The sequence below is a fragment of the Cebus imitator genome, unplaced genomic scaffold (assembly GCF_001604975.1).
Source record: "Cebus imitator isolate Cc_AM_T3 unplaced genomic scaffold, Cebus_imitator-1.0 Scaffold190, whole genome shotgun sequence".
Taxonomy (NCBI): Eukaryota; Metazoa; Chordata; class Mammalia; order Primates; family Cebidae; genus Cebus; species Cebus imitator.
In genome coordinates this window covers 2,101,557-2,119,968 of record NW_016107505.1, presented here as the reverse complement: position 1 = coordinate 2,119,968, position 18,412 = coordinate 2,101,557, and the positions used below count along the sequence as shown (strand labels likewise).

Sequence of the window (18,412 nt, the reverse complement as noted above, 5' to 3'; positions counted from 1 at the left end):
TCCTGCCTCAGCCTCCTGAGTAGCTGGGATTACAGGCACGCGCCACCATGCCCAGCTAATTTTTTGTATTTTTAGTAGAGACAGGGTTTCACCATGTTAACCAGGATGGTCTCGATCTCTTGACCTCGTGATCCACCCGCCTCGGCCTCCCAAAGTGCTGGGATTACAGGCGTGAGCCACCGCGCCCGGCATGAAAGCTTCTTAAGGGCATATTTTTTTATGGATATATATCTCCCCCCCGCAGTAACACAAACCTTTGGAACTGTGCTTATTGAATAAAATGACCCTGTGACATATACATGGTACATGTACCACCTTTTTGTTGATCATAAAAAACATTTAGCCCTTAACATGTCACATGTTCCTAAGTGCCAGATAGAATCAAACTGGCAAGAGCTGAGAACCTGTAAGATGCCTGGGAGTTAAGGATTCTCGACTTCTCAGACAAAAAGTCTTCTGGGGTCAGAAATCTCTGCCACAACCTAAATCTGTTACCTTTCTGCCAATGGTTTCTCCTGCCTTTGGAGGCAGGAAAGATACTTTCTTCAAGGCAGGCATATTTTGTACCATATCTTAACCAAAATGAAACTGAAAAGATCTTCAGCTTCCCTTTCATAACTGTGCAAGAGCTTTTACAGCTCTAATGGGGAAGTCTCAGGTTTTAAGGAATGCTGCCATTTTAGTTCGGTCAGTAGCGCTAAGCCCTGGAACCATCTGAACGATTAACTTGTTTTATATTAAAACATTACAGTAACAATTAGCTCACACACACAAAAAAAACCCAAAAACAAGAAAACAACAACAACAACAACAAACAATTAGCTCACACATATTTTATTAGAAAAGGTGACCCAATCACATTAGTCTTAAATAATTTTAGACCATAAATTTTAAATAAGATTTTAGAAGTTCAAGCTTTGTTCTTCAGATTTCTTTAGTTTCTAAGGTGCTCAACTATTTCTAAATACTGACCCTAAAGTTTAACACATTTAAAACATATCCAAATTCATGTATCTCCCATGAAATATTTGTTTAGCTAGAAATATTAGATTCCTTTAATTTTGCCACTTGGTGATCCAACAGTCTCAACTGTGTAGTTTGTAAGATCCTTTTTTTGGGGTAGATATTTGAAATACAACTTTACTGATTCTAAATGAAAAGGAATGGGAATGACAGGAACACACAAAAGTCACCACTGGAATACTTGTTGTGTGACTGTGGCAGTCTTATATTTGAAACTCAAGGAATCAACTGCTTTCCAAAACAGCTAAATCTGCAGGTCCAAACAATGAAGGTGTTTTTTAAATGGCCACGTTCACTCCGAAGGTTCATCTCCCTCAGGACCGCCCAGATGAAGCAAAGCACACGTTCCGCTTAGCTCGGTAATAATGAGGTGCACGCACGCCGCGCGGCCTATCGAACTAGACTTCTGACCCGGCGCCAGTTTCATTCTCACGGGACATCCTCCTCCTCCAGGAGAGCAGTTGGAGCAGCCTCCAAGTGATGCTCATGCTGCGCTGCCAAAGCTGGGTCCATGACAACCTCCGGTGGGCGAGAGCAGGCGGGGCAGCAGATTCCAAGTGAGGGTCTCCCACGAGCCTCCTAGCAAGACAGAGGAAGCGCTTTTCAAAGTTGTGGTTACTTTTGGCAGAAACGTAGTGCTAACCATTCTTCTTCTGGTGGAAGACAATGGACTTTGCCTTCACTTTCCTGTCCTTCATAGCCACTGTGTCACCACACAGCGCGATGGGGATGCTTTCACACACTCGTACCAGATCTCTATGCCAGCCAGGCACATTCTTGTGAATAACTCTGGATGTTACATCAAACATTGTGATGGCACTCTGCGCTCAGATGTGATAGCCGTCTCTCAGTCCACCCGATTTCTCCTGGCTGGCTGTGTCCTATACGTTGAACTTAACAGGTCCTCTGTTGGTGTGGAACACTAGAGGATGAACCTCAACCCCCGGGCTGGCTACATACTTCTCAAATTCACCAGTCAAATGACGTTTCACAAAGCTCGTTTTTCCAGTACCACCATCAGCAACCAATACAAGTTTAAACTGGACCCAGGGCTTTCCCTGCACAGCCACCGCGGCGTTCCTTCCAGAAGCATCTCCACGCCCCTCCGACTGAGGCTGGAAAGATGGCGGAAGCGCTATTTTTTATATATATATATAAAATATATATATAAAATATATATATATATACACACACACACATATATATAATATATATAATATATATGCCTTATGATCAGTAATCCAGAAAGACTTCTTGACAAGGAACAAATGAAACGGGACAAAAAAGGTGAATCAGCTTTTCATCCATTCCTTATGGACACTAACATGAATGCATATCTTCAGGAAGCTGGGCATAGCAGAGCCAAGATAGAATTTGGACACAAACCCTAAGAATATGGTGGTCATTCTTCAGACAATATAGTTGTGAATGGAGTTTCCTGAAGACAGTAACAAGAAATGTGGATTCCCAGTCTAAAACTCCAACCAGTGTGTCAGAGGGCTACTAACCTGTGTCAGGAGGTACTGATCTTCCAACTACTGAACAGTTTTCATTAAAGAGCCAGCTCCCTACAGGAAGATATCAAACCTTCCTTATCTTTTTCCTTCACTAAAGGCATGGTCCATTTAAACCTAGTTCGCTAAATATTACCTACCTAGGATCTGGTCACTCGATGGCTATAGTAGTTTCCAAATGGCACCTGTATACCAGCGTTCTCTGAGAACACAGTTTAAGTGCCTAGGCTCCTTCATGAATGAAGAACCTTGATCTAATCAGGATTTAACAGAAAATCATTACCCAGTTCAAAGTTAGCTAAGCTTGCCTCTTGGAGTTCAATAATGGAGTTTCTACGTAACTTCTCAAACATGTATGTAGAATAACACCCAAGGAAAAATAAAAGCTACAAAACAGATTGCTGTAAACTACTTAGCAGTGTCCTAAGACCTTTGCATTACCTCAAACACTGACCTCACCAGCTTGATGTCATTCTGTCCAAATTATTCCTATCATAATTAAATGTCTGGCTGGGCATGGTGGCTCACACCTGTAATCCCAGCATTTTGGGAGGCCAATGTGGACAGATAGCTTAATTCCAGGAGTTTGAAACCAGCCTGGGCAACATGATGAAACTCCGTTTCTACTAAAAATACAAAAAATTAGCCAGGTATGGTAGTGCACACCTGTGGTCCCAGCTACTCAGGCGGCTGACGTGGGAAAATTGCTTGAGCCCGGGAGGTGGAGGTTGCAGTGAGCTGAGATTGCACCACTGTACTCCAGCCTAGGGGATGGCATTAGACTCTGTCTCAAAAAATTGTGTGTGTGTGTGATTCCTACAATACTCTAACCTCTCAGTTCCTTGACTTATCTTTCAGTGATCTAGATGAGGGGTTGATTGACAAACTAGAAACTAGTACCTTCTCAGTACCAGTAACAGAAACCTCCCAAATCTCAGTCTCAAGCTGTCTTAACTCATCACTCATCCTTCCATCTCTTTCCGTCTAGTACCCCAACAATTTTTCAACACAACAGTTCCCTGCAGTTGATAAATGTAACCACCTTCTTCATTCTTCACCCACTCCGTTTCCTGATTCTCTCTACCCAGCCTTTAGAATCTATTCCCCATGGTTACGATCACCCCCACATGCTCCACTCCACTGCCTGTCTCTCCATCTGTTGTATTTACCTGTTAACCTTAAGCCAAATTTTAAAAACTGCCTATTCCTTACCTGAGCCTGCTTAGTATCAGGCGGCTAGAGAAAAAATACAACCATGGCAGCTTGTCTTATTTGAACCTCAAGTTAGCCATGCTGGATGCCCATTGATCCTACTTTCTCATCTCTCAACCCCAACCCCCACCCCACCCTCAGTTTATTTCACTGAGAAAACAGAAGCAACCAAAATAACTTAAGCAGAATCCCACTGCCTTACCAACTGCCCATTATATTCTGCATCTCCTTCTTTCTATGAAGGTTGAATGTGTCTCCATGAACCCATCCTCCCTTGTCTACTCAAGGACCTCTTTTTCCTCTCAAACATTCCCATCATTAACAAAAAGCTGTAATTTCCTGCAGCTTAAAATCCAATCAATCTCAGATTAATTTTCCCTGTCAAACCATCAATGGCAAAATACAACTGTAATATCCCGCATCTTAAAAAGATCATGAATGACTTTTCCAGAAACCTCATAGGAAGAATCGCAATAGTTGTCTTCAGTTCTTCTGCCAGTCTCTGTGGGACCCACTCCTCTCGGGCTTTGTCACCATCGTGCTGAACCTGCTCTGGGGGAAGTATCAGTTATCTCCACACTGGTCCATTTTGAGCCCTCATTTTATTTCACTTACCAGCAGCACGTGACAGTTAATCATTGCCCCTTGAAACTATTATTCATTTGGTTTAGGGGACAACACTTCTCTTTTGAGACAGGGGCTTGCTCTATCACCGAGGCTGGAGTGCAGCAGCACCATCATAGCTCACTGCAGCCTCCAACTCCTGGGCTCAAGCGATCCTCCTGCCTTAGCCTCCTAAGTTGCTGGGATTACAGATACATGCTACCATGCCCAGCTCATGTTTTTATTTTTTAATTTTTTGTAGAGACCTGATCTATGTTTCCCAGGCTAGTCATGAACTCCTTGGGATCAAATAATCCTGCCCTGCTTGCCCTCCCTAAGTGCTAGATTTACAGGCCTGAGTCACCACACCAGCTTATTTTTTAAATAAATCCACCAGTGGAATACCCTTCTTGGAATGTCACCAGTCTCAACCCAACCTCACTAGCGACTCCATTTGCTGGCTCCTCGCCTCCCCAGATGTAAGCATACCCACGTGTCAGTGCTCGGTCCTCGACCTCTTCTCTGCAGTCAACCCATGTGCTTCCTGTCTCAGGATGATGCTGCCCTATGCACTTCTCAGGCTGGGCCTTTCTCCTCAACTCCGGTCTGATACATGCTAATGCCTATGTAACAATCCCACTTGGAAGTCTGAAAGACACTTAAAACAATGTCTGAAACCAAAATTCCTCTGCACACAATACCCTACCCCCAAATCAGCCAGTGGGCATTCCATTGTTCAGTCATTACTCAGCCGAACACTTTGCAGACGTCCTTGACTTTTCGCTGACCACACTCCACAAGTCCTGACTCTTCCACCTTCAGCATGTGTCTAGAATGCAACCACTTTCACCACCCCTGCCAGCTCCGGTCAGGTTCAGATCTCCGCCATCTCTCACCTGAATTCTTCCAAGAGCCTTCTAGTTGGTCCCTGTTCCACCCCACCCCCTTAGGGTCTATTCCCAACAAAGTCCGAGATCATTTTCAGTCAGATTATGTGACTTTTCTGCCTCACTGGCTTCTCATTTTAATTATTTTTCAGACAGTCTCGCTCTGTTGCCCAGGCTAGAGTGCAGGGCACAGTGTCAGCTCACTGCAACCTCTGCCTGCCTCCCAGGTTCAAACGACTCTCCTGCCCCAGCCTCCCGAGTAGCTGGGTCTATAGGCGCACGCCACCACGTCCAGCTAATTTTTGTATTTTTAATAGAGATGGGGTTTCACCATGTTGGTCAGGCTGGTCTCAAACTCGTGACCCACCCACCTCAGCCTCTCAAAGTGCTGCGATCACAGGCGAGAGCCACCACGCCCAGCCAGCTTCTCATTTTACTTAGAATAAAAATCAAACCCCGACACCCCCAACTTCTTTCCTTACCACTTTCCTTTCCTCCCCAGCCACAGTGACCTCCTCGGTGTCTGCTGAGCCTAGCAGGAGAATCCTGCTTTGTATATAGCATTTTCTCTTCGTCCCACATTTTTTTTCTCACAGGGAAATGTCTTCCTCTCACTTCCGGTATGTTTCTGGTCAAATGCTTCCTTATCTCTGAGGCTTTCCCTGATCACCCTCTATAAAAATGGGGTGGGCGCACACAGGCACACGCCTTCACATTTTGTCCATTAGAAAAACCATTCCAATGAGGATTCTTGACTGACTTTGTATATTCTTAACCGTGTGCAGTACATAAAAATCACTTTTTTAAAAATTGCTGAAACAAATCCATATTTATCATCATCTGACATACTATAGATTTCTCTTCCTGCTGGAATGAAAACTTCAAAAACACAGAATAGTGCCTAGTGCCCAGGAATTGTTCAGTAAATACTCAAGTGAATATAAATGACCTACTCTGGACTTCTTTTAGTGTGTTCCTTTTTACTAAAAGCTTCATATTAAAAGACCACATCTTACTCAAAGCTTGTTACTTACCACCCTCTTTTGGCAGTTCTATTAGCAAATATCCAAGGTCATTTTTTAAAGACATGTAAATAATTGGTTTAACTTCTTTTCATGCAAATGGCATTTTTCTTGCAAAAAAAAAAAAAAGAAAATCCCATTTTTGAAAATGAGCTGAAATGAAATCAGTTTTCTGTAGACCTGCAATGTTCTCTGACAAGTGGGAGCACTAAACCATTGCTGGTAGGATGAACATCCTGCTGTCAATCCAGCATCTATCTTCTCTTCTATTGCTCCTTGTGTGCGAAGTACGGGAATGCTTTGTAACCTGAGAGCAGCATTATCATTATTACCTTTCCGGGGCTCCCTGTGCCAGGCATATCGGCCTACACTGTGTAGGGAAGCGGTAAAGAGGATTGTAACAGATATAATTAAAGGCCAAACCACACATTGTCATAGAGATTTTAATAGATTTTCTGATTAACTCATCACAGTAATCATTTTTACTGTAATGATATGCAGCTTTACTACACTAGTATAAATAAAAACAGATAAATACAGCTCTAGGCAACATCACAGATTAACAAACTAAGCATTCTTCATGAACCAAAACTGAAAACAATTATGAAGAAGAGATGCTGACACCCTTGCCCATTCTCATCATACCTTCTCAAAAAAGGGTATTCAAATAAGGCGCTACGCTGATTATATTGGTAAATTAATTCGCCAGTTAGCCAGGCACAACAATTTCAGGGTCTCCACTTCCATGGTTTGGTTGAAAAGCAGACACACCTCAATGTATCAAAAACAAAAATGGAACAGATAATAACACCAAAGAAAACCACTAAATGCATTAAAAATACGGCACTTTTCCTGTATTTTAGCAGTAAGACACGCTAGGGATAGAAATATACCAAAGAAGAAAATTAATGCTTTAATTAATATCCACCCTAAAATGTCTCTGAAGCAAGATGGGCAATGAAAGTAGAAGCAGAAATAAAAACTGGAAATATGGAAAACAAAATCCATGTGAAGTTTAATGCATGAAACTATCTGCAAAGAAACCAATTTCTCCTTTGAAGGCTTGTGACTCAGGGCAATTAAGTTATCCAATAGCCACGCTGAAGAGTTCATAGTCTAGCAGTACCTTGCACACAGCAGATACAATTAAGACGAGTTGGAGATATACAGAACTATCATTTAGAAATGATTTTACTCTGGATGGCCACACAAACTTTGAAAGGGCTATGAAGAAAACCTGAAGCCTGTCAAAGGAGGGAAGTAATAAGGACTAATTTTAGGCAGATAGCACAGCTAACAGTGTTTCCCAAAGTCCCGAAAATTTTGCTCAACTTTCAATCCTCATTCTTATATGGCTTCATCACCTTATAAGTCTTCAGGGTCTTGCCGATCTTAACAGGTATAATGAAAAACCAGGAAGTAAAGAATCACTTTCCAAATGTAAAAACTGCTGACTGCCAGTTGTGTTTCAGAAAATATCTGTCTGGGCTAGGCACGGTGGCTCACGCCTATAATCCCAGCACTTTGGGAGGCTCAGGCAGACTGCTTGAGCTCAGGAGATCGAGACCAGCCTAGGCAACAAGGCAAAACCCCATCACTACTAAAAATGCAAAAAATTAGCTGGGCATGGCGGCACGTGCCCATAGTTCCAGCTACTTGCATGGCTGAGGCGGGAGGATCACTTGAGCCCAGGAGGTCGAGGCTGCAGTGGGCCAAAACCATGCCCCACTGCACCAGCCTGGGTGACAAGGTCAGATACTGTCTAAAAAAAAAAAAAAAATGAAAATGTCTGCAAAACTTCATTTTCCTATCAAAAATGCATAATCACAGAATATTTAGGCCAGTCCTTTGAGTAAATTGCCTTTGCCAACTGTGAATTAAGCCTGTGATTAAAGCAGACACTTCCAAAAACAAAAATCCCAAATATACTCCAGTGCATTTTAACTCATCCTGCAAAAATGTTCAAACCATCATTGATCACTTCAAATATGGATGTGACCTAGCCCAAGATTCAACAGTTATTTTCAGATTAAAATTTTAACTGCTATCTTTGCAATTCTATTGTTTTCAAATTTCTTTTTAAGAAGGTAAACAGTATGTAACTTTTGGGTTTAATCTCCAAAGTAATGTAGTTTTTCAGCTTTCCAGTTAATGGGTCAAAATGGACAGGTCAGAAGACAGAATCCAGAGGATGGCAGTGAAAAATCAGAGAAAGGTTTATGTACACACTGGATCACAGAGAGAGAACCACACCTCTTTTTAAACCTTTGTTCCCACTGTAAACTTTGTTCACATCTCCATATTTGTAAGTCTGAATTATTCTATAAAAATCACATTAGAAAGGTAAAATTACTTAAGTGCAATATTAACTGATCTGTATTTTATAAATTTTAATCCATAAAAATATAAATAAGAATGGTAAATTTTTAAGAAAAAAATATACATTTAGTGCAAGTTATGAATTACATTTCTTCTTCAGTGTCAGCCATGAGATATCTTGCGAAAAGAAAAGAATGACTGATCTAATTTCAATTTAATTACAAAATTCCAGTGTTTTAACATGCAATTAATACCAGATACAGCTAAACAGAATACTTCCTTCTCTTAACTATCAAAGCAGCAGCATTTTGTTTAATTATGCTGAACAGCATTTGTATATCATAGTAGTTTTAGAAATAGAAAATTTGCATAAGACCAGGTCACATTATCCATAAAGTCTGAGATGAAAACAAAATGAAAACTGTTTATCCTTCAAAACCAAGCTTCCCTGCTTCCAGTTTTGAACCACATGGCATGCGATGAGCGATTTCGTTCACGCTTCCTTCGAGATTTTACCTGTTCGGTCAGCCTTGGCTGTGGTGCACATGTACTGTTCCAAGCATTTAGTGATGGTACAAACTACATGGTTAATGGCACGAGAAACACTCCCTTCTTGTGAGGAAATCTCAGTAAAATCACAGTACATCTCAATATGAGAAAGGACTGCTTCAAGAGGGGACATCGATTTAAAGAGGCTTTGTTACAGCTCAGGAGAGAAAGAGAGAAATAAAGGCTCTTCTGGAATGTAGAAAGGTAATGCTTAACTATACAATTCGTGAATGAAACACAACAGTTTTGATAAAAAAAAGGGCAAGACCTTGCAGTTTTATAGATGGCTCAATTCAAAGTAATCCCTCCAGAAACAGGGACTGAGAATGTGTCTTTGCAATGTTGGAGCAACGGGCCAGGTGCGCAAGGACTCCGCTGCCATCTCTGGTGAGGCCAAGCCTGCACTATCATGGCACATCCTCGGCTCAATGCATCCAGTGCAGAACAAGGAGTTGCTTTGCTGCTTTCGGTTAGACGGGAAGTACCTCACTCCTTTCCTTCTCTCCTTTCCCTCCCCAAACAACTCCTCCACTCCACCAGCATCATTTGCAAACCTTGTTGCAAAAACCCGGCTTTTAGATTTCCTTTCTTTTTTTGTAAAGGAGGAAAAAAAAGTAGACGACTCCCTCAGGTTAAAGAGTTGTGCTATTCAGCAAATAAACTTCCTCTTCCGTTTCTTCTCTCTCCTCGTCTATGAGATTCAGTTGAACATTATTGAAGCGGGGTCTTGGTTTGCCGTCTGAGCCATATGCCGGAGGATATCTTTTTTTGTTATAATGCCAAGGAGGCGCCTGAAACGAATAAACAAAGACTGCTATTGAAATAAAAGGGAAAAATAAAAGAACAAGCTACATCTATAAGTAAATCCTTTTTGTTGACAGGAATAGAGCAGAGCAAGCAGCCTGATTTTGTATTTCCAAAAAGTACTTTATTGGTAAAGATATTAAAATGATCCAGCAACCATCCTTTGGTATAAAAAGTGACTACGGTCACTAATTGTATGACAGCCTTTCCACTGAGAATCTGAGGACTGCATGGCTCACTGAAGTAGAGCTATTTTGATTAATGTATGCCAACAAAAAAGTAACAAAAAATGGGTGAATGTATGAACAGGAAATGATAGTGATCCCATTTGAGAAGGAAAATTCATTTCCATCATATCAAGAAAGCAGTCAAATGTCTGATGACCAAATCCCTTCACTACTTTCCTTTTTTTTAACCAAAATTAACTAATTTTTAAAAGACAATTTAAGGATTGCCCACTTGTATGCAAAATCTTCATGAAAGCACATACTATTGAGATAAAATGCATATAAAATAATCAACACAGAACTTCGATCCCAAACATCAGAGCCCCAAGAACAAATCTATAAAAGAACCCAAGTTTCTAGGACACTTATCAATGTTTTCCTTTTTTGACTTTGGCCAGAAAAATTAAGATACAGTGCTTTTATGAAAGTCTTAGTTGTTAATGCTTACATTAAAAGATAGGTGAAAAATCAGAAGGCAGTCCTAAAAGATTATTGTAGGTGAAGCAGAAAGCAGAATGAATGAGTAGCTACGATAATATTTTGGTTAGTAGTTTTTAAAAAAAAGGATGCATGAAACATTTGTGAAATATTAGCATACAACAGGAATACATAATCAGTTGTGTACTTAAGCAAACTGGGACAGGTTTCATACAGGTATGACAATTGCAGGGCAAAATAATTTCAGGTATTAATTGCTAAAGCCAGACATTTTTTATGTTATGCAGTAAGATCATTCAAATTTGTACTCATGAAACCACTAGGACATAAAGCCAGTAAAAACGAATGCACTTGACTCTAAAAGCTGCTTACAGCATTCTAGAAACATCATACAAAAGGGGCACACACATAATCTAGGTATGATTCACTAATGAGATGGCAGGACACACACTGTGACTTTGAAGATATGCAGGGTGTAGCAGAAAAAGAACTAATGCTATGATCACAAATCATATACACATTGCACTCTAGTTAGTGTGCCCGTTAAAAAATCCGTTTAACTGGAAGCAATTCTAATTGCTAAGCTCCTTGAAAATCCTTTAGGAGCTTAGATTTACCATAAGACTACCACAAGGTCAGGAAACAGTTTTTTTTAAAAAAAGGGCTTTGGGGGGATGGGTCAGTATTTTTAACCAGTCAGGAGTCTTCTGAGACCGGTGTATCCACTGAGGTAGACAGATTTGCCATGTTCAATTTAAGAATGTCCAATAATATTCACTCATTCCACCACCAAACTGTTTACAGTTCTGAAGTTATAACGAATGATTTTGATGAGAGATGTTAACTTTTGCTTACTTTCTATGAATGGGATTTTACACATATCTAAATTTATCTTACAGACATGTTTTATCAGATATAATGTAATTGGCAGCATAGTAGGATATTTTTGTTCAGCAGATATCTGGGAAAGGGAGAACTCAACAGTTCACAAGTTTCATGCTTCCTGTTCTAAGGTGTCTATGAGGAGGTCTGATATATCTAATCACCAAGGGCTCCACGTGCTGCTTTAGTTGCTCGAGATGCTCTAATATGTTCTTCTTTGTGATGATCCCCAAGACAATCCTGAAACAGATTATTATGCTAATAACTGTGTGAGAAATTAAATTAAAAGAGCTTCCAATCATGAAAAAGAAAAAAATAAAAACATGTACCGTAAGAATGAGTTTCATGAACTTTAGAAAATAAAAACAGAAATGATTTAAAGTTCCAAGTTACTTTTGCATAAATTCTAACTTTCAAAAGTGACACAATACTAATCGTAAATATTAGTGGGTTATTTTTCTTTTTAAATTAAAAATAATAATTATGAAAATTTTGAATGAAGATGACTACAAAGCAAAGTACAAAAGAAACTTAATATTGATACACAGCTATAGACCTCTGATATGTAGAGTGTCATTTATAATGTTCTTTTCTTAGGGGCAAATATTTTTCCAATTTCTATGATGTCACAACATAGCAGCTATCATCTGGATCTACCTTAGTGGTGAAAAGGTAGGAAAAGGCTGTGAGAAGACTTAAGAAATCCTGTGGATTTTACTATAATTTCAAATTAAAATTAAAAACAATGTGCACTAAATAAACAATGCTGACCAAAAGAAACGCTCCCTAATGTTCAGGAGCTGTGACTGCCACTTCTTAAAGTAAATTAATAAAATGTATTTATGATTAGGGATCAAAAGGACTTTTATGCATTTTTTCCTAAATAACAATTTTCTCATTTAGCCTGTCACTGTTACCACATCAAGCAAAGTGATGGACATAAATTCTAATAATTAGGATACATGAAAATATTAGATTGCTTCTAATTAAAACAAAATTATGGTTACTGGTCTTATAATGGAAATTAATGTGGCAATATAAACAGTGAAAATTTAAAAAAAACCTTAAAAACACTTTAATCTTTCAATTCTGGAAGCCCATCCAAAATACCCTTCAGGGTGACTGGAAATTTCCTTGATGATCTCATTAAGTCAACTTCCCTGTTAAACTGCCTTTGAATATTCAGAGTTGAAGGATGTCACCAGGAGACTTCAAAGTAGCTTGTTCCTATAACTATGTCCAGGTGTAAAAGAGTTACTTAGTTTGATGACTGGGATGGGAGACTGGTGAGCAAGGATAGAGAATGGGAAGGACAGAAATGGGTTCTCTGCTCATGTTCTCTCCTTATTATTTTTAAAATAATGTATCGATCCTTAAGAATCAATTGAAAAGTTCTTGGAGCATGGGAGCAACCTCCTCCTCCAAAAAAAGCTCAGAAAGTGCACTATATAAAGTGAACATTCACTCATTCAAGAGATGTTCTTCCTTGACTAAACATTGCAGGTTTTTATTCAGAGTTGAAGGATGTCACCAGGAGACTTCAAAGTAGCTTGTTCCTATAACTATGTCCAGGTGTAAAAGAGTTACTTAGTTTGATGACTGGGATGGGAGACTGGTGAGCAAGGATAGAGAATGGGAAGGACAGAAATGGGTTCTCTGCTCATGTTCTCTCCTTATTATTTTTAAAATAATGTATCGATCCTTAAGAATCAATTGAAAAGTTCTTGGAGCATGGGAGCAACCTCCTCCTCCAAAAAAAGCTCAGAAAGTGCACTATATAAAGTGAACATTCACTCATTCAAGAGATGTTCTTCCTTGACTAAACATTGCAGGTTTTTATTTATTTATTTTTTAAGCCATCAATTCACTTGATTTTATTGTTGTAGTCAGGAAATGTGAAAATCTTGGCAATTAATTAAATATGATAACACCAGTTTCTTATTCATGCTTTTCTTTCCAATGATATAGAATGATTCATTTCAGTCACTGTCATCTATATTGGTAAATTCTGCCAAATCACAAAATATACTGTGAGGAAAGTTACAAATGTATCAGGACCCAGTGGCAAATTTAGAATTTTACAAAGTAATCTCTATATAAAGTAAAAGCCCTAGAAGAGGGAGAAAGACATATTAATGGAGAAGGGTGATTTGAGCATAAAAAGGTCACAGTGCTGCTTTATTAATTTGACAGAGTGGAAGGAAAACAATGTAAAATGTGACTCATATAAAAAATCATTTGCTGTTTCCTTTCCAACTAAAAGCCAATGATGTAAGAGTTAACATGGCATAACCCTGCATTTCCCAAGTATGTTCCAAGAAACACTGGTTCCCATGATTTCTTCCCTATCCTTCCCTGCAACCAAAAAACAGTTGCATTTTCAAACAAGTCTGGAAAACTATGTATCCTATTTTACCCCCATCTGGAAATCAAAGAATTATCAACATATTATAAGTTCTGAGGAGTTCCACAGTAAAGAAACCTCGATTGTATTTAATCCAATACTTTCCAAATTTAGTCACAAAATGTTTTGAGTCACTCCTATTAACACCCTGCTAATTCCACCAAGATTAACTGATTTTGAAAAATTCTAAGTTAAAATATTAAGTGCAGAAAATCAATACCTAACTGAAATGTTTATAATTTACAAACATCTTTCCCTTTCATCTCTCTATTCTTTTTTTCTCCTTGCACCTAAGGTTCCAGATTTGTTCTGTCTCTTCCTTCAAATAACTATTTTCTACTTCTAAGGATGCAGTATGAACTACACATCAATGATAGCCATGCGGAACTTCATAGTCTCCATTAAAATATATCATTTGCTTTCTGGGTTTTAAATCATTTAGGTGAGAAAAAAACACCCCACTTCCTTATACGCTTCAAACAAAATAAAATCCCACGAGCTGCTTCCCTAAATGATCTCTTTTCTTCCTGTATACGTGTCAATTTATTTTACTTGACAGACAGAAATAAGGAAAATATGATGAAAGCGATTAAACATATTCTCTTAGAAAAGGTCCAACCCCTTCTTACATAAAATAAGCAGGACCGGACAAAATTTTAATTAGCTATCCACCCCTCGCCCTATATACTTCGTTATTTTTACACTTTCTTTTAAACATTTTCCTTTCTAATATCTATGCTGCCAAATGCCTGGGAATTAATCAGCAAGCTGAATATGAAAATTAATCCATAACAGCTCTGTGATCATAGTTAACCTTAACTCAACAGAGTAACATTTATATTTGTTAGTACATAAAAGAAAAAACCATGCCAGGAACAGAAAACAACTTGAAGCAAATAATAGTTTGTAACAACTCAGCTTAGGTTCCAGTTGTGCATTTAATAAATAAAAGGCCTCAAGGACCAGCAAAGCTTTATGAAAACTTACCCCATTTAGTACTTAATGAGTTTTTAAACTTAACAAAGTTGGTGCCATTATTTAATCAAACAATATTACACAAAGAAAAATATTAAGAGTAATAAGTTATGATATATATCTCTTCTCCAATCAGTATCTGTGGTATTTAATAATTCTAAACTCCCTGCCTTTAATTAAGAGCTTTACCTCTATAATGATTTCATATCCCTAAAGAGTTATTTTAATTAGCACGGTGAAAAACACTAAACATACATCTAATTCTCTAGTTTTATATTTCTCTTCCTAACCCAATCTAATAGATTGGCCAAGAAAATGTTTTAGTAGTTTTAGAAATCACAAAGAAAGAGAGTTTCTGTCAGTCACTTATAATGCAAAATAGTAGCAAGAGACTGGGTTTTAAAATTGGAAAGACAGGTCAAACACGGTGGCTCAAGCCTGTAATCCCAGCACTTTGGGAGGCCGAGGTGGGTAGATCTTGAGGTCAGGATATCGAGACCATCCTGGCCATGGTGAAACCCTATCTCTACTAAAATACAAAAAATTAGCCAGGCATGGTGGCACACGCCTGCAGTCCCAGCTATTCAGGAGGCTAAGGCAGGGGAACCACTTGAATCCGGGAGACAGAGGTTGCAGTGAGCCGAGATCTTGCCACTACTCTCCAGCCTGGTGAAAGAGTAAGACTCCGTCTCAAAAAAAAAAAAAAAAAAAAGTTGGAAAGGCAATGTGATTCCCTGAACCACAGCTTGCTCAACACATGACTTTGGGCAAATTATTAAAGCTTTTTAAACTTTAATTACTACATCTGTAAAGTAGGGATATAACTTCTTACTTTTGCAGAGGTCCTGCAAAGTTAAATGAGAAAATATGAAGGCGTTCAATAAACAAATATCCTTCCTTTCTGGTTTTTTTTTCCCTCTTTTCTCTAGACAAGAGTCACATATTCTGTCACCAATGTGTTTTGTAAAAAAAAGTTAAAAAGAGCTGGGTGCGGTGGCTCACACCTGTAATCCTAGCACCTTGGGAGGCCAAGGCAGGTGGATCATGAGGTCAGGAGTTCAGGACTAGGCTGGCCAAGACGGTGAAGCCCTGTCTCTACTAAAAAAATACAAAAATTAGCCGGCGTGGTGGCGTGCGCCTGTAATCCCAGCTACTCAGGAGGCTGAGGCAGGAGAATCTCCTGAACCTGGGAGGCAGAGGTTGCAGTGGGCCGAGATTGTGCCACTGTACTCCAGCCTGGGGGACAGAGCCAGACTCTGTCTCAAAAAAAAAAAAAAAAGTTAAAAGAAAAACAACTGCTGTGACTCTCTAAGTGTCTAGTATTTCAACCAGCTTTACACTGTTCAGGATTAGCCATCCAGTTCATGCATAATCCATAATCCATACCCTCTGTTTTTCCTTTCTAGCCTGTTATTTGCCTTCAGATAAAACAATGTTCTTAATTTCCACAAGGAACAATATACAGTGGAAATAAAGGGGCCTAAAGTAGGAAGTGTGAAGAAACAGATCCCAGGTCCAGGGAAAGAAAGCAGTGGTTATGGAGTAGTATATTTGCCAAATTAATTCTGCGTATTAAGTCTCCACAACCCTCGTGTCATCTGTCTCTTTCCTATATTCCTGTCAACGGAGAAACACTGGCAGTTTACACTGGCAGTGTAAAAGGCGGAAAAACAAATTATCAATGTATACATTTTAATACATGAGGATTTATTTGTCCTTAGCAGTTATATAAATATAAAAGATTTGTGTGTAGAGAAGGTAGACAAAAGGAAACAAAGCATTCGTTAAAGGTGGTTTTTAGCTAATTTACAAATTTCATTTAATTATATATTCTTTCCTTCATTACATAATAAATCAAATATTGGCTGAAAGACTAAACAGCAAAATATCTAGAAATTAGTTAGTGTACTAGAAATGTATACACTAAAAATAAAACATTTACAAAACTACAACAGGTTTTTGCAGTGCTCCATATAGGTTAGGTCCATTATTCCCCTAGGAAAAGAAACACTCTAAGTTCAACATGCTTTCATGCTGGAAATCTTATAATGCCTCTTTTCCAACTTTGAGCTATTCTTTACAAATGTCACTATGCTTGGCCAAGAGCAGGCAGATGACATCTTTCTTATTCTTTAGTAAACGTGAAATCTAATTGACTGATCCTGTATTTGGGACTATACTCTCTGACAGACTTTCCCATCTGGGAGCTGACTTGCATGCTCCCCTCATAACTATGTAGATTCCACTGAAAAAGGTCATATATTCTAGCAAGTGAACTGATTCCTGTGGTACCAGACTTACCCATTGTGAGTTACAAGGCACTGCCTCAGCCCCAGCTTTCGGAAAATATCCACCACAATCTCCATTGGGGTGTGGTCTGTCACTGTGAAAGGGCTCATGTCAAGAATGCTTCGAAGCTTCAATGGCCGAGGACTTTCTGCTGGAAGAGATGGGGTGTGCTGTGCAAAGCACACCCGAGAACTGCCAACAATACCTTCTTGCTTTTTTCTGGCACTTTCTGAAAAAAGAGAGAGAGAGACTAACACTTTAAAAATGACAGACTTTTAAATAGGCAACCTGTTTATTCAGAGATTAAAAAAAATTAGTGTATCCTGTGACTTCTGATGGCTTCATTTTTTTCTATCTTCTCCTTAACCAAGAAAGGAGTCAACCAAAAAGCCATTTTAGCAATTTGATTGAATTAGAAGCCAATAATAATAATATCACCTTCGTGGAAAGAATTTTTTGGTAAAGTTATATCGTACAATTTTCTTAACTGAAGCTGTTTTCTAACTTGGGGGCTAAGGAATGGGTTTGGAATATGGGATTTTAAAACCTGCACAAATTCTGAGCACAGTTTATTATAGGAATTCATCATCAAATGAAGCCTGCCTCTGCTGAATGTTACTTATTCTGCACTGGAGGTGGCACTAAAGAGTGTTTCATCCTTGCTTTCACTATGCTGTGTTCCTCCATCCCTATGAATTCACTGGTTCTTTTCCTTTTCTCATGTTGAAGTATAATTTTCTAGGAGTGTCATGAACATTACAGATGAGATCAAACTACAATTATGCAGATGATGCACACAGACTGATCTTTGGGGACTGTCTTCTTTGTAAAGGCTTTGCTAATTTCTCATCTCCAGTGTGCTCTGCTTGAAGTTCTGTCCTGCTGCCTACTTCTACTCCACCTTTGAAAGAACTAAAAAAAAAAAAAAAAAATCTGAATGAAACTGCTGATTAAAAAAAAAAAAAGAAAGTGCTAGACAGGAAGTAGCAAAGATGGAGAAAAGTTCAGAGATCACACAAGACAGAGAAGGAAACTCAACAGAGAGAATTTGAAAACAGTCATTCAGCTTTGTTTCTACTTTGAGTTAATATTAAAATTGAGTATATACAAATATGGTGTTTGTTATAGTGAAAATATTGTGGCCAGGTGTGGTGGCTCAGGCTTGTAATTCTAACACTTTGGGAGGCTGAGGCAGGAAGATCACATGAGACCTGCAGTTCAAGACCAGCCTGAGCAACATAGGGAGACTCTGTCTCTACAAAAA

The 18,412-nt window shown here is 39.0% G+C and overlaps 1 protein-coding gene and 1 pseudogene across 4 annotated transcripts in view; both read right to left on the bottom strand.

Annotated features, from left to right (window-relative positions):
• Positions 1 to 1,121: 1,121 nt before the first annotated feature.
• Positions 1,122 to 9,262, bottom strand: LOC108316591 (annotated as a pseudogene).
• CLCN3 (chloride voltage-gated channel 3) overlaps positions 8,615 to 18,412 on the bottom strand; it is a 100,620-nt gene continuing 90,822 nt past the window's right edge. For 2 of the 4 annotated variants that reach the window (XM_017546665.2, XM_017546667.2), the window contains 3 exons: positions 17,161 to 17,377; positions 11,645 to 11,720; positions 8,615 to 9,920 (listed from right to left, as the gene is read on the bottom strand). In XM_017546665.2, coding sequence (XP_017402154.1) covers positions 9,762 to 9,920; positions 11,645 to 11,720; positions 17,161 to 17,377 — 452 coding nt within the window. In that variant the 3' untranslated portion in view covers positions 8,615 to 9,761. The remainder of the gene's footprint in view (positions 9,921 to 11,644; positions 11,721 to 17,160; positions 17,378 to 18,412) is intronic. The other 2 variants (XM_017546669.2, XM_017546668.2) reach the window with 2 other exon arrangements.